Raw genomic sequence first — 15,366 nt, 5'->3', positions numbered from 1 at the left:
TTGTTGTCGCTCTCACGCTCTTTCTCTCTCTCTCCCTCTCTCTCTCTCTGTCTCTCTCGCATGAAAGTACTTAGGCGAATAGAACGGAACGCATCGATCGCGACGCGGACGCACCGCTTTTCTCCCCGTATACTTCTCGAGCTTTCTGCTCTAACTTGCCAAGCGCCCCGCTGCTCTAGCGTTTCTGGGCCCGACAAGAAAATCTTTTCGAACCGATCTCGCGGAAAGAGACAGCAATTATTTCACAATGGATGGACGAATCGGATTACAACCTTTAACGTCTTGTAGAGGATGTTTCTCCGATGGCCCAGTTTAAACATTTTTCTGTTGCAGAGAAAGCGCTGGATCGCAGCGAGAGATTTTCGGTCGGAGAGGTTTGCTATGAAAGTAGAAGAGCATGATTCCCCCGGAACAAGCACCGTCGTCACCTCCGTCCTCGTGCATTTTCAAGCTCTCGGTGAGTGTGTGAGAGTGATAGAGACATGAAGAGAGCGACAGAGAGAGAGAGAGAGAGAGAGAGAGAGAGAGAGAGAGAGAGAGAGAGAGAGAGAGAGAGAGAGAGAGATAAATAGATAGAAAGATAGATAGAATAGTTATATATAGATCGAGAGAGAGAGAAAACAAAGGCAGATAATCGAGACAAAAACGGGAGTTCCCGATGTAAGAAAGAGATAAGTGAAAGCGGAAGACGGCGGTGGGTGTTCGGGGCGGGTGTTGGGAGAAAGGACAAGAGACACGGAGAGAATGAGAAAAGAGAGAGACAGTCGGCGAACTACGTAAGAACCCTCGTATTGATCCACCCTCTACGCCTCGTTACGACTATCTTTCCTACGAATCTCTAAGCAAAAAGCCTCTCCCACTTTTCGTGCGCGTCTCATTACGTAAAAAAGGGAAGGATGTGCAGGCACGCCGTAACTGTTCGAGAGATCCTGCGGCGAGATCTCGCGCCTCCGAGTATCGAGATTTTTTTCCAAAGTCGATGAACTTCGTAATTGTGCGGCGGAAATTGCGACGGCAGCCTCGAGACCAGCTTGATTCGGCTGGCAGTGGCTTCGTTTCATCAGAAATGATCGATTTCGTCGATAAAATTTCCGTGTCGGAGCGGAAGTTCAGAAGTAAGTTCTAAAACTGCTGTTCAAGCTTCTAAGTCGTAAGCATTGCGTCGTGTAACTACTCTAGAAGCGAATAAGGTTCGTCTATAAATCTCGACCATTGTAGCTCAGAAAGTTTTGCGAGATCTTTTATTTTAGAAACTCCAGTCGATCTAACAATGAAATCGCCGATCTTTCTGGCTTTTTGGGACGAGCGGAAATAAAATTTCCATTATGCCGACGTATTAGGTCGACGTCCCATTAGACGAATAAATGTCACGTTTCAATGAAACGAACCTTATTAAAGTCGTAAAGGCGGTATTGCACACTTCTCAGGAAATCAGAGCATCGATATTTTCAGAATTAAATTACATCACGCTTGACGTGCGAATCGAAATTAGCGAAACGTTGACAGAATCGTCTCGGTTTCGCCAATTTTGTCCAGTTTCTTTCTCGTACGCGGAAGCTTAGGCTCGTGATAAAAATCGTGGGAGTGTGTTGAGATGATCGCGAGTATCCGATACCGTGGGCGGCATCGTGTGTAGTAATTTACGAGCGGACTCGTCCTCGCGACTCGAAGGATTAATTTTTGCCAGGGGTGATGTATCGCTCGGGCAAGAAGGAAAACGCGGCGGAGACCGGGCGCGCTGATTTACAACGCGGGACGCACGACCAATTTATTAGAATTACACAACCGGTATACAGAACGCGAAAGCCTCCGGACCGTATTCACCGATGATTTACGTATCGGCTCGATCGGCCCGGAATCCGCGCGCGCGGAACTAAGATCCCTTCCGTTCTCATTTTTTCCGCTGATATCAACCGAGAGAGTAAATCTCCAACTGCCTATGCAACGACACCTGTATGCAGGCGAAAGCATGAAATAGTTCTTAACACCGCCTGATTTATCGCTGAAGCTATACCGATCTCGGCGCAACAACAAGTCACAATCCCTTTCCTGTTTATCGAGGAGTCTCGTTGACACGCACCACCGGCCAAAGGTTCGGAATCACTTGCTGATTTTTGTGAAAATCGAATGTATCGATCACTTTTGAAATGATTAACTAGTTGAATAATATTTCTTAACTGATTTCAGCATTTTCTTATGTCCATAATGCTCTTGTACAGTTTATACACCGAGTGTAAAACAATGTTCATCACTTCTACAAGAAGCATGGAAGTATATCAAATTAGAAACATTCGAACAACTAATTGCCAGGATTCCCTGAATATGTCGGGCTTTTATTAAAAACAAAGGCGGTTTTTTAGTGAAAGAGCAATTTCACAAGAAAAATACGCATTCCTAGATAAAAAAAAAATAATAGAAAATGTAAAACATACTGCTCGTAAGTTTTTTGTGACATCCAGTATCTTCTTATAAACCTTCTGAATTTACGCCGTGATTCCAAACTTTTGGCCGGTCGTGTACGATGGAAAACAGCCTCTGTCTTCTCATCGGAAGTCGAGGCGCGATCGCAGAATATCGCCAGTCGATTAGGTTGACGTGGGTTCCCTCGCGAGGAAGTTTTTCCCCGTCGCGTCCGATGGAATCACGTAAGACAGTCGAGTGAGTAATTGTAGCAGCGAGTCGGATCGATTAGGGCAGCAAGTGTACGCGCGCGCTTGATTACGACGAACCTTCGAGTCGATCGCTTGGAAGAGAATGATAGAACATCGACGGGGGTGGAACGTTCAACCGGAAGAGAAAATATCCTGGACACGAAGAGTAGCTGTTATGCGAGTAAAAGAGGTGGTAAGCCATCAGACTTTAGGAGCGATGTTTCTAATAGCGAAAATAGTCACCAAGTCACCTGCCAACCCTAGATGAAGCCTTCTTCGAGATCGAGGAGAGGATCAAAGCGAAAAGGACTCCCAGAAGACAGGGCTAATCGCAGCGATAGTCAGAAGAAACTTGAAAACGACTCGGTAAAGGACATGAAGATCGAAGGAAAGAGCGTCGTTGACAATGGTCCGCTTCGAAACAGAGCTAGGCACGTGGTTCGGCGAATTGAAAAGCGAAATGGAGCCAGACCGAATAAAGGGAAGCAACGTGGGGCAAAACACGAAATGATAGACTTATGAGACGAACGTGGAAAATGGAACGAACGACGCGACGACGGTGAACGGAAGGAAGGAACAGAGGCCGACGAGAGGAAACAGATTCAGTAGCAAGGCTGGAATGATTGCGCCAGTCCATTAGCGGCGTCGCTCCGACGGATTGCGCTGCATTAACAAGGGACCTGGTTCTCAAGAAGCAGCCGGCCCCGCTGATTGGCCGAAGGGAAGCTGAAGATCGATGTCTTTGGGTTTCCGGGAAAGTTCCTCGGCGTCTGCTCTCCTCTTACGCAACCGGGAGCGTCCCGCAAACAACCGGTAGAGTGGAGGACGATATCGACGAGAGTTTCTATTTCCACGGGAGAGAGGAGAGAAGAGACGCTGCGCGGCGTCGCAGCTCGAAATGAAAGACGACGACCGAGCTTTCTGACGTAGAACCTCGAACCGGGATCCTTTCAATCGGATCACCGGCTCTCCCTGGGGAACTAATCAGCCGAAGGGTCACCGTAACTCGCCCCTCCTTCGAGATGTACACGAGATACACGCTGGTCCACTGGCGTTTTTGATCGATTGGCCCTAAGTCCTCTTTTGTACCTAGCTGTAGCTGGCGAAGTGGAATAGATCTAGAAGTTGGGGCCTTATCCCCGCTACGAGACACGGAGCCCTAACCTTTACCGAATAGTGGGGGTTCATGGAAATGTTCCTTGTCGTGGACTCTATATCTGTGGTCGCATACGTTCACGTTCGACATATTGCCGCTTAAAGTTTTGATCGCTAATGCATTATTTTCTGAGCCTTTCGAATTTGTATTCATGACTCTCTTCCGGTAAATACGTGAATCCTATACTCTAAAGCTCAATTGATGCATGAACTCGAATTTCTTGAAACAGTGACATGCGGCGTTTCTCCTGACAACCACAGATATGTCGCGGGTCCATCTGCACAAAACCGAAAAGCAGCTGACAAAGACGAAGCCAGTCAACCTTCCCCGCGAGCAACCCTCTCCTCACCGGTAACACTGGCGGATTGCGGAGCAGGAGACAAGACCTTGAACGGCCAATTGAATTCGGTCGAACTATAGCGCATTAGTGTCCTCGATAACAGGAACGTAGACAGCAGCATATGCAGTTCGGCAATATGTATCGAGAGCACAATTGGCAGCCTGCGCCCGCCTCGAGCACTCTCGAACATGCCTCGAAGAGTGTTCCCCCCGCCCCCGCGCATTCAGGTTTTATATTTCTTCGGTAACTCCCCGCAATTTTTAAGCGATCAATAAACGTTGCGCTTTATCTATCGGGCTCTCTCCCAGCTGGTATCCGCGCGGAAGAAGGAACACCTGGTTTCCGGTACCGACTTCCTTAACGATCGGTTGCATCGAACGCGCTTGGCACGGCTTAGGTTTATGACAGGCCGCGTGATGTATGGGGGTTTCAGGGCTCCCGCTACGGGGTTAGGGCAAGGGGAAGTTTAATTTAGCTAGCCCACGTTGTTGCCTACGAACTCGTGGCCCTCGTGCACATCCACGACCACATCGCCCCCTCACACAGACGTCCAAGTTTTTACGAGCTTTTCAGAGCGGCCAGGGGGTGGAAATAGAGAGAGAGAACATGAGAGAGAGAAAGAGAGAGCGCTAGAGGACGCTGGAAAATAACTTTTGTCCTATCGCTCGTCTGCTCGCTGCCGCGGCCTGTGGCAGCCGGATCCACGTAATTTCGATACCCCGGGGGCGAGAAGTTCGCGCGGACAGTCTGTCCTCGCATTTTTTAATTAACCCTCCGTTCCGACGACGAAATCACTCTGCGGTGCGTCTCTATTCGCATTCATCCCGCCACCGGTCCGCTGGAATGATGAAAGTCACTGCCCGATTGGGGGATGCACTGTGTGAACCCTTCTTGGGCTCGGGGAAATTGAATTGGAAATCCGTGTCGTTTTATTGCTTTCCTTCCTGGTGCTATTCGATTTCATATTCTTGTTTGTAGGACTACTGTAAGTCGAAATAAAACTGTGCACGCCTCTCGGTGGGCTCTATCGAATCTCTCATAGAAAGTCTTATCGATAGACTGCGGATCTTTATGCAAACTAAGAATGATCTGCATCGATTATGATTTTAACGGACGAGAAATCATATATTGACATCTTCAATTTTGAAAATTTTTCAATAATTTCAAATTTCGTCTACTCAATTTTGCTATAAATGTATAAAGATCCGCCGACTACTTATTAACATCTTAACTGCGGAATTTAGTTTTTAATATCTCCCACAGAGTGCGGAATGAAAATCAAGCAACGGCGAGTATACACGTCGAATGCAGGGCAAATGGTTTTATTATAAATTTTACGAAAAACGAGGAGCGATTACATTTTTATCTGATAAAAACTTCATTCTTGAAAATGTTATTGTTATTGCAATAGAGATTTCGGTTGACGTGTATACACGTCGAACGCAGTTAAATCTCGGCTGCCTCAAACTCATAGACATTTCGCATATTTTCTAGCCTTTCTACAGTCTAAGAAACGACGGGAGCCTGTGCCGAGTCTGCTGAAGGACAGAAAGAGTGTGTCGATCAGCGATCGGACGGGCAAAATTGAGAAACCGTGTCGGCCGCGAGGCGTGTCGTCGCTGGTGACATAGGCGCGTTAGCCCGTGTGACGCGGGTATCTAAGGCACATTAGGGAAAGAACTATAGTAAAAGGGGGTATATAGTTCGAGCGAGTTTGGACAGCGGATGGCGCGATCGGAGGGTGTTTGGCCGATCGGAGGAGCAACGAAGAAGCTAGGGGGTAGCCGACGGAGGGGGTGGCAGCGTCAGTGACGCCGTCAGCGGGGGTGGCGGTGGTTCAGAGTGTGGCAAGGGTGGGTGCCGGGGGCAAGTGAGGGCAGATCAATGCGGACATGTGCGGGAAATTGCACAGGGATCGATCGCAAGACCCTCGGGGAAGCGCGGCCTCTCTCTCCCTCTCTCTCTCACTCACTCACTCACTCACTCTCTCTCGCTTGCTCTTTCTCTCCCTTCTTTCTCTCGCACTCTCTTTCTATCTCTCTCCTCTGTCTCTCACTTCAACCCCGTCCCTCCACTGCCCTCCTAACCGTCGCTCTAGCCTTCTCACTACTCGAACTACCTCTCTCTTTCTCGTCCGTGTGAGACCGTCCGATGGCTTTTGCGCCGCGACCTCGACGATAACAAGGAAATTCGGAACGATTCGCGACTTTCTGGGGACATTTGTTGCGTTTGGAAACCTCTGCAAGTAGTTAGCTCGTGAAACAACTCTGTGGTAGTACCTGTAATGATCATGGTATCTTTATAGGACAATCACAAGGGATGAAGAGAGTTCGCGATCTCACCTGAGTGTGAACGTCCACCGACACAGGACGCTTCGTTGCACCAATTCAACGAGCTTATCGTATGCACAGGTGCAAAAAAAAAATGACCATCGAAGCAGAGACAGAGAGAAAACGATCGATGCTGCTCGCAGCCGCAAAATGCAGAGAGCGAAAGCTACAAAGGATCATAGCACAGTCGATAGAATGAGTAAACATCGAACATCAAAGAGAGACAGGACATCAAGGTGTGAAGAAACGTTGTGCGCGACGATGCCAGCGGGTGAAGAAAATTGCACAGGGCCAAAAGAATTGCACATTCAAGAAACAAAGCGAGACAAAGCTGTAAAACCGAACCCGGCTGGAGGTTCATCGGCGCGTTAAAAACCGAAGCAACAATCGTTTCGAAAGTCTCTAGTCCGGCTCTCCCACGGGGAATCCCAAGGAAAACTGGTGTCCCGGATTGACAATGGGCCAGTGTTAGGTAGCAGAGAGGCGAAAGAACCTTGAAATTGATGAAACGCTGAGAGGACAAGCGGGCGAGGACCTTCGGTCCACCAGGATCGGTCAAAATTCGGGACAATGTCTTTTCTTAACGGGATCCTCGTGAAAAATGCACTTCTCCGGGCTGGAAACCCCATGGAAATCCCAAGCAGTGACTGGCCGTGTAATTCCAGACGATCGGTCGTCCCGAGAAATATGACTAGCAATAAATAAATGTATGCAGTGTCCACAAAACATCTGCAGAATCTGCATAATCGTGAAACAAAGAGTCTAAGATGATTTCGACAGGTTCTCTCGTTCGAAATTATTCAGAAATTTCATCCCACGTCTAGCTTGAATTCTGACGGGAAAAAATCTCACGGTAAACAAGCTCGGAGGCAGTAGGAAAAGAGCAGCAAAATAAGTTAATTGGAAGTTGATTCAGCGTACGATGACGCAGAGTGTTTCGCATGGAAAATGACGTTGGAAAAAATGAACGAGGCAAGACAGCTCTTATACTCGCTATTTTCGATTCATTCTAGCATCACTCTCAAATTGATTACGTAGACGATGAAGGAACTGGCAGCAGGCGCCGCGTTAATTTTTCGCATATTTGCGAAACGGTGCCAGCGGAGAAAAGAGAGAAATCAGGGAATAAATATTCGCCGAAATAAAATGTCTGCTCCCCGGGGCGGCTACCGCCGTCGCTCAACTCTTCCGCTTTAATTTCAAACTCTATTTTAATTTCAAATACGTTCGTTCGGTAGGCGGATTTTAAAATCGAAGCCCCGGCGTGGTTGCGCTGACGCGCACGCGCTGGACGCCAGCTTTTAATGAAAGCTCTAGCCGCGCTTAATTCAGAAACTACAACGGGAACGGACATTTAGTGGCGGCAATAACGAAACTCCGTAATCCCCCCGCGTCCTCTTTAATCCCTCCGGCGGACGTGAGAACCGAAAATAACCGGCGGTGGAGTGGAGGTATCAAAACTCGGGATAGAAAGGCTAAAAGCTTTCTCCAGCGGACAGCGTATCGGGATAGGCTGGAACAAAAAGGAAGGAAGCGGGAAACCGAGGAAACAAGTCTGCAGAGCAAAAGAGAGAGAGAGAAATGGAGCAGCAACTTGTCCATTTCCTGATACAGGGCACTCGTTGGAATTCAATCAAACTTGCAAAGCTTTCGGGGGGGGGGGAGGGGGGCCAGGAAACTGGCCGCTGTTCCTCTCGAGTGGCAGCGCGGGCTAAGCAAACAGCGAGTCGGATGGAGGACGATAACAACGACCAAGAGAACGCGGACGTTTCCTTGCTTGTTTGGGGATCGAAGAAGAAGAACGAGAGGACGGAGGGGTAGAGTTTGCCGAGAGAAAATTACCGGCAAGAAGAAACCGAGGGGAAGAGAGCACCCGCGGAAAATCAATGTGGTCAGAGCAGATAGGGAGGATCGCGAGAGAGAGAGAGACAGAGACCGGTGCCAGCCCCGAAGACGAGGAGAGATCCTTTATGTCGGGTCACGTCTTTAATATAGCTCGCGTGGGCGGCGGCGGTGGCTACGGCAGCTTAATCAATCTTCCTGGTAAAGTGTGCTTGCACCACCCTTCCCCATCCGTCGCCGGTGCAACCGTGAAACCCAATCTCGTTCTATCGTCCCGACGTTCGACGCGGAACAATCGATACGGCCCCGACGGCGACCAGGGCTGCGATCATGCCCACGCGAAACCGGCAAACGCGTTAACCCTTCTGGTTCCCGATGCCACTTTGTGGTGCCGTTTGATTTGCGCCCTGCGGTCGACAGCGAGTCGTTCCAGCTCGACCGGGAATTGCAATTCTACGTTTCGCGAACGCCGCGGAACGGTGCCAGATCTTAAAGATGCTATATACTCGGGTGTAACAGATGAAATTTGAAAAATTCTCCAAAGCAAAAATCGACGAATCAAAATTTCTCCTACGACGCACCGTTCCCGAGTTATTCAAGCGTGAAAGTGCAGTGTCCGTTGCTGTAGAGCACTTCCAGACGATTTTCTCGGCAACGGAACTTCATACGAGAAAACTTCTTTATGCGTTCTCGGTTTGTTTGATCATGTACTTTCGACTCCCCTAGTCGTTCTTTGTATCCGACGATGTTTACCCTGGAAAAAAATGCCGGGAACCTGTCCGAGACGAAGCGAGCCACAGTCCCTAACGATTTACCGTCCGGACAGGAGATTAATGCGATAGATTCCAAAAGGGAATTGCAATTGTCATTTGTCCGGAGGACGCAATATACGATGAACCGACCAGTCGGGTTGTCCAACCCTCCCGAAAACCCTGGATCCAAACACGTGGGTTTCACGAGGGTGAGAGAGGGCAAAAAAGGGGGATTCCGGAACATTAAGGAGGCAAGAAACGAAAAGGATGTCGGAATCAGGATAAGGTGGACCGTACCGGCAGAAATGGTGAAAGACAAAAAAAAATACGCGACGAGGGTCGCTAACGGGAGAGAAGCGACATTTGAACCCGACACGGTACGCTCATTTCTGGTCAGCTTATCGCGCAAAATCCCATTTTTATTCCACCCCACCCTCGGACGCGTTCTATAAGCAGCCATCCTTCTCGGCCTACCCTAAACCGGCGATATATCTGATCGCAGTCGCCAAAGTGGGCCGAAGTATCCTATTTCCTGTGTGTTCCTCTTTCTCTTCCACCCGCATCTATCCGCGTGTTGACCATGCCCAGGGAAGATGTTGTTCGGACTTAGTGGAATAACAAGGGAATTTCTGCAGCTTCTCTATAAATTAAATTAAATGTAGCTTTCTATTAAATACATCAGTCTTATCTGTAGAAAATAATCGTGAGCAAATTTCAAGACTAATTTCTTCGAACACCGAGCAAATAAACTCTACAGCCTCTGTACAAGTTCAAGCGAAAATACCTTGACCGATTCTCGAGTTGTCAAGCGTGTCAAACTTATTAATACACCGAAGAGGGGTCGGTAGGGTAGATGGAAGGAAGAATAATTTGTATTCCGCGCTTGTCCGTGTTCGAACGATAATGGACGGGAATTATTAAAGAAGAAAGGTATTTTCTGCAACCCAGTTCGGCTATGTGACACGTGTTCCCCGAAATAAGCCGGTAGATCAATGGCGCATGTCCTGCCCCGAAATACTTTTCGGTCGCCCCATCCTATCAAGGTTCAACCCCTGTAAGAAGAATATTGCGTACGACGGAAAGGACACGCTCTTATCGGGGAAGCTCGTCAGTCTGATAAGAATCTCGACCGGGGCTGAATGGCGAAGTTATCTGGATCGAATCCGGGTGATAGATGACTCTAATCTGCGGATAGAACTGAATCGAGAGTCGATTTCGCTGGCCACACCGGTCTCACGAATTTGATGACGGTGGATAACGTCCTACGATAAGAAACGAAGAAAACTATGGATTCTCTTCGATCATGCGCACGAGACGAACAGAATCTTCGAAATATCGACTCCTCGAAGTTGCTTCTTCATTCCGAAAGTAGTTTACCGAGTCTTGTCTGTCAGTTCTTCGGTTTGAAACTTTGTTTCCGTCCTGTGATAGTGTCCCAAGCGAAAATGTCTCGCCACGGGCCATCGGACCGGAAATACTGCAATTTTGTCAAATCCTGAAGAAAAGAACCAGACAGCCCACGGGGCGAAACTTCCTAGGGAACTTCGAAGACTTCGCCCCGAAAATCTGAGACGCTTCGGACGATCCCAGACAACCACCCCCTAAATCCAATTTCTGAGCGCTACGGCTAAAGCCCCTCTCCTCAAGGAACGCCCGGGACAGGCAATTTAAAAAATAAATTGCGCCACGACGCTGTGTACAAGCGGCGTTCACCAGGAAGCTCGAAATGGTAATTGTTTTAGGAGGAAACGTCCACTTACGAAAATCGAGTTTGCGACCCTGCGTGAAATTTCCTTTGCTCGGACGTGAAAAGTTTCGTTATTTTCTCGCTCTTTCTGTGTCCGGGAGGTGAAAGGAAAATCGTCGACTCGAGAAAATGAACTTTTCCTTACGGATAACAAAGCATCGATCCCCTAAACGCGCCGTCACCATTCGCAAGCCACGTCAGAGCCTCTAAATTGAAGGTCCTGAAATTCCCGAGCCACAAAGTCAAAAGAAATTCCCAGGTAGCGGCTTTGAATCGCTGAAAGTGATTCTGCTGATCCGCTTCTGCAGGAGACCCCTGCGTTCGCCTCCGAAACGCTTTTAGCGGCGTCTAGGTTTCAGAGGTGACGTGTTTTCACACCGACGCGACGGCACGAAGTTAGACGTACACAGAGCCAGATCAAGCCAGTCGGGTGGTTCGATGGCAGGGATTGCGGGGGCGAAGGTAAAAACGAAGAAAGCAGAAGGAACGGCCAGGCAAAAACCGAGTCGAGGGGGATGGGAAGAGGTGGGGGTTGGGGAAGGGTTAGGGTGTCGGGAACAAATGCGAGTCTCCACCTCCATTACGTCGGAACTGCGAGCGTCAGGGCTGGGTGGCACGGAAGACAGGAGATGGAAGAGATTCGTGGAAATACCGTGGAATTGGATAAGCCGGCAGGGTTTGTTTTGCCAGGGGTGCGCAATGGGGGTGATAGCCCTGCCGTGAGCTAGCACATCGCGTGGCCGATGCTCATAGGGGTTGGTGTATCGCGTGTCACGTACAACTTTCGTCTCCTCACCCTCGAAAAATGGATATCCGATGATTCGAGACGGAGACACTTAGCCCGTTAACGATTGATCGACCGATCGCTTGGGGTCGATGGCAAATGGCTCCTCCCGCAAAAATACCGAGGCTCTATCTTGCCGCGAAAGCGTGCAGAATTAATCGGTGAACGTTGGAAAAGAAAGGTAACGAATAGGACAGTTTTTATCGAATCGGTTGCGCAAACAAGAAATTCCCACTCCAACGACACTGTCTAACTAAAATTCGCCATCCTCGATCACGAAAACGCTAAGAAAATACAACAGAGTGCTGAACAAACGAAAAACCAAGTTCCCGAGTATAATTACTCCAGCTTAAAGAACCGGTTAGGTTGTTGGAAAATAGTGGTAAATGATCAATGCCAATCTATAGCCGACAATGAGACGGGGGCGGAACTATCGTGGCGGGTAGCCCTCATCAAACTTTATCCACGAGTGGAATCGAATGGTACGGAATACACGGAGAAAACGAACGAAAGAGCAAGTGAGAGAAAGAGAATGACAGAGAGAGAAAGAGGAAGATAGAGGGGTAGGGGTAGAAGAGTAAGGCGAAGTTGGATAGGAAGGAGAACGGGTGGAGGCAGAGTAGGTGCTGTTTGTTGAATCCTCGAGATCAATACAACCCACTCTATCTCTTTCTGCCTCGTAATTCCGTGAGCCTAAATGTGCGCGGGCATTCGCCGGTTTGTGTACGTGTGCGCGGCTGATAGTAGCCACGTACGAGAGTGCACGGTAACACGCGCGACGCGTCAAGACGAAAACCGAGAGCGAGGCAAATGGAAACCCGCCCGGCGGCGGCGCCGCGTTTCTGCCCGCCGGTTTTAGCGCCGACCCCGTCGATATTTCGAAAGCGAAGGTGCCACTCGCCGAAATACGGGAATATTGTGCCCCGAATAGCGGATTCGGTACGCTTCGAAAATAATCCGCTTTATTTTCCTGCTTAGCAGAGAGATGCACGCTTGTTGGATTAAGCGGTGTCCTTGAGACGTAGTCGGATCAATTTTGGTGAAAGGAGTACGCGATTCTTTCAAAATATTTACTTATCTACGGAGTTAGACCGATTTTCCACTAACAAGTATAGAAACCTAAAGACCACCCCATAAAACGATAAAATTCTCTCATTAACAGACCCCATCAAAAGAGCACTCGATTAAACACGACGACCTCACCTCAAGAACACCGTCTTCCTCCCAATCACTCATCCCCTTCCCAAAAACTCGAAGCTTAATTCTACGGTTCAAAACGGGAGATCCACGATGGCAGGCGGTCTATTAAAAGGGTGAGAGTAATAACGTCCCAGAAAGAAAAATTACTTCGAAAGTGTCTCTTTCCCTGGCTCCCTGCTTCATCCCTTGAAACGAAGTCTCGGTTCTCCGTTCGCGCGTGTGCGCGGGGGTGAATACATCCCCCCACCAATCCTGAGTCTTTCAAGTAATCAGGCCGACGCATCCTTTCCGATCCGACTACTTATGCCGATAAGAATTCCACGAGGAGAGCGTTTCAACTTCCTCTCTCGCTCTCCCGGCCAATCGCGGCTGCTTTCCTATCTCAGGCTCGAAGGATTGGCTGCGCACTGCGGAACCTTGCGAAAATAGGTCGGCCAATCCTCGTATCGGCACCCTCTTCCGCCTCCTCTTGCCTATCGCCACCTCCGCCCTTTTTGATCCTGACTATTCAAGCGAAAGAAAAGAACTATGCGCCGTTGGTTACTTCCCTAGACGACATTCCGGTCATCATTGTTCAGGCACTCGAATGTAAACCCAATCCCAGTGGAATTACTAGCCCAACTAGCTTCATCAAGGCTTGGAGACGCCGCGATACGAAACTTCGGATTTTACGCATTTGCGAAAAATGCTAAAAAATTAGAAAACGAACGTTGGGTATAGTAATTCCACTAGGACGCGGCTTAGCAGCCACAACAACGACATTTTCGGTTGTGATCGCGAATCGTCACGAAGAGGAAATAGCTATCCGCCGTGGGTACTTCCCTGGACGACATTTCCGGTCGTCCTCGCGTCGCGAACCGCTGCAAAGACTATTTGCGAGGTCTCAGTCGGCGCTCGACCGTGTCGGAGTGTCTCTCGAGTCGCAGGGTCGAGTACGAACACAGATTACCAGCATCCGTTCTCATCGACCCGTTCTCTGTTCCGGTTCACGGTCCAGGGGCTCTCGTCCCGATCGATATTCCGATCGATTACAGTGCTCTGTCTCCGGAAGATCAGCTGTCCCGGTTACTGATGCTGCGAGTGTTGGCTGGAGGATCCTTGTCCACCGGAAGACACCGGCGTTTGGATCTGATAGAGCGGGTAGCTCTTCCGTTTCCTGATGCCGTGCATCGACAGCAAATGGATCTGCAGGTACTGCTTCGTTTTGAACTGCTTGCTGCACACGTGGCACGACACGTACTCCGTCTGCACCGTGTGCACGTTCACGATATGCTGCTTCAGGTTCGAATTGTTCGAGTAGATTTTCCCGCATTCGGGACACTTTGGTTTCCCTGGAGGACCTCCGTTGTCCACGGGAAGATGTTGTTGGGACTGATGGAACCGTCGTTGATGGAACAACGCCATGCTGTCGATTTTCTCCTTGGTGGACGACTGCAGCATCAGGCTCAACTCGTTCTTTGCCGAGGAGGATTGCTGCTGTTGCAAACTCTGCAGGTTGTCCTGCAGCTTTTGATGCATGATCGTCAGCTGCTCGGTATTCAGGCTGTTCAGGGAGTTGAGCGAGTTCAAGGTACTGAGGGCGTGTTGCTGCGACGACGGTTGGCTGGTGGCGTGCATGGCCTGATGGTAATGATAGTGCTGCTGGAGAACGGACGACACCTCCTGACCGTCCGCCGAGTTGTGAGCCCCGCTCGAGTAATCCCCAGGCTGAGTCTGCTCGTTCCTTGTCGAGGACGCGCCCGGCAACCAACCGGAACTCGAGCTTGAACCATCTCCTCCAGAGGGCTGCCATCGCCCTGGAACCACCAGCCAATGTCAGTCCTCAGCCAACCTCGTACCGATCCCTTAAACACTATTCAATTTTGCTCTTTTGCCTCCCACAGCCCTTCGTTTTCTCTCCGTTTCACGTTTTGTCTGATTTCTTTCTAGCTTTTGCGCTGTTTATTTTTTTATTGTTTTCGATATCCCCCTCCCCCTATGATCGAACAAGAGGAGGCGGCTTTAGATATTTTTTTGCTGCTCGAGAGAGAAGACAATTTTTATTTAGTTTTTATTCGAGTTCGGTTCGTGCTCGGTTTCTATTAGGCTCGATCCGGCATATACTCGTTTCTTCTTCATCGTGATTCCGCACACACCTCCACCCTCTCGTTCTTTTTTTTTTATTTTTTGAATCCAGAATATGTTATTCTCGATCGTGTATGCGTACCTTGTCAACCGAGAGAGCGACCAATTAGCTCGTCGAAGGGTCGTTAAGAATTCGAGTAAAGAGTCAAGCTCAGCTTTGCGTGGCAACCCTAACAAACGTTTCTAGCGACTCGTGCAGGCCTTTGCGGAGGAAATCGATATTCCAGCGAACTCGGAACTCGAAGAGCCGTCGGAGACAGCGGCTTGGCTCCGCGAGATCACGTTCGCTCGCCCATTTGTCATTTGTATCATTTCGTTTGATTTTTATTCGCTTTCTATTTGCGTTTCTCGTTTTTTTTTGTTTTTGTTAATTTTAATGATTCTTTTCGATTTATTCAAAGGGTAGTTTGGGCAAGGGGATGCAGGGTTGTGAGAGGTAC

General features: G+C 49.1%; 1 protein-coding gene across 13 annotated transcripts in view; it reads right to left on the bottom strand.

Annotated features, from left to right (window-relative positions):
• The window catches only part of LOC143211349 (protein abrupt-like), a 307,845-nt gene that overhangs the window by 246,802 nt on the left and 45,677 nt on the right, over window positions 1-15,366 (bottom strand). The window contains exon 7 of one of the 13 annotated variants that reach the window (XR_013009442.1): window positions 13,752-14,598. The exons of 11 other annotated variants lie outside the window; for them this stretch is intronic. Coding sequence is in view for 1 of the 2 variants with exons in the window: in XM_076428918.1 (XP_076285033.1) it covers window positions 13,868-14,598 (731 nt within the window). In the remaining variant the exon portion in view is untranslated. Of the gene's footprint in view, window positions 1-1,285; window positions 14,599-15,366 lie in introns of those variants that run through there. One more of the 13 variants, XM_076428918.1, reaches the window with a different exon arrangement.

Source organism: Lasioglossum baleicum, chromosome 8, assembly GCF_051020765.1.
Source record: "Lasioglossum baleicum chromosome 8, iyLasBale1, whole genome shotgun sequence".
Taxonomy (NCBI): Eukaryota; Metazoa; Arthropoda; class Insecta; order Hymenoptera; family Halictidae; genus Lasioglossum; species Lasioglossum baleicum.
The sequence above is the reverse complement of the archived record's forward strand: the minus strand, read 5'-3'. Positions and strand labels throughout refer to the sequence as shown.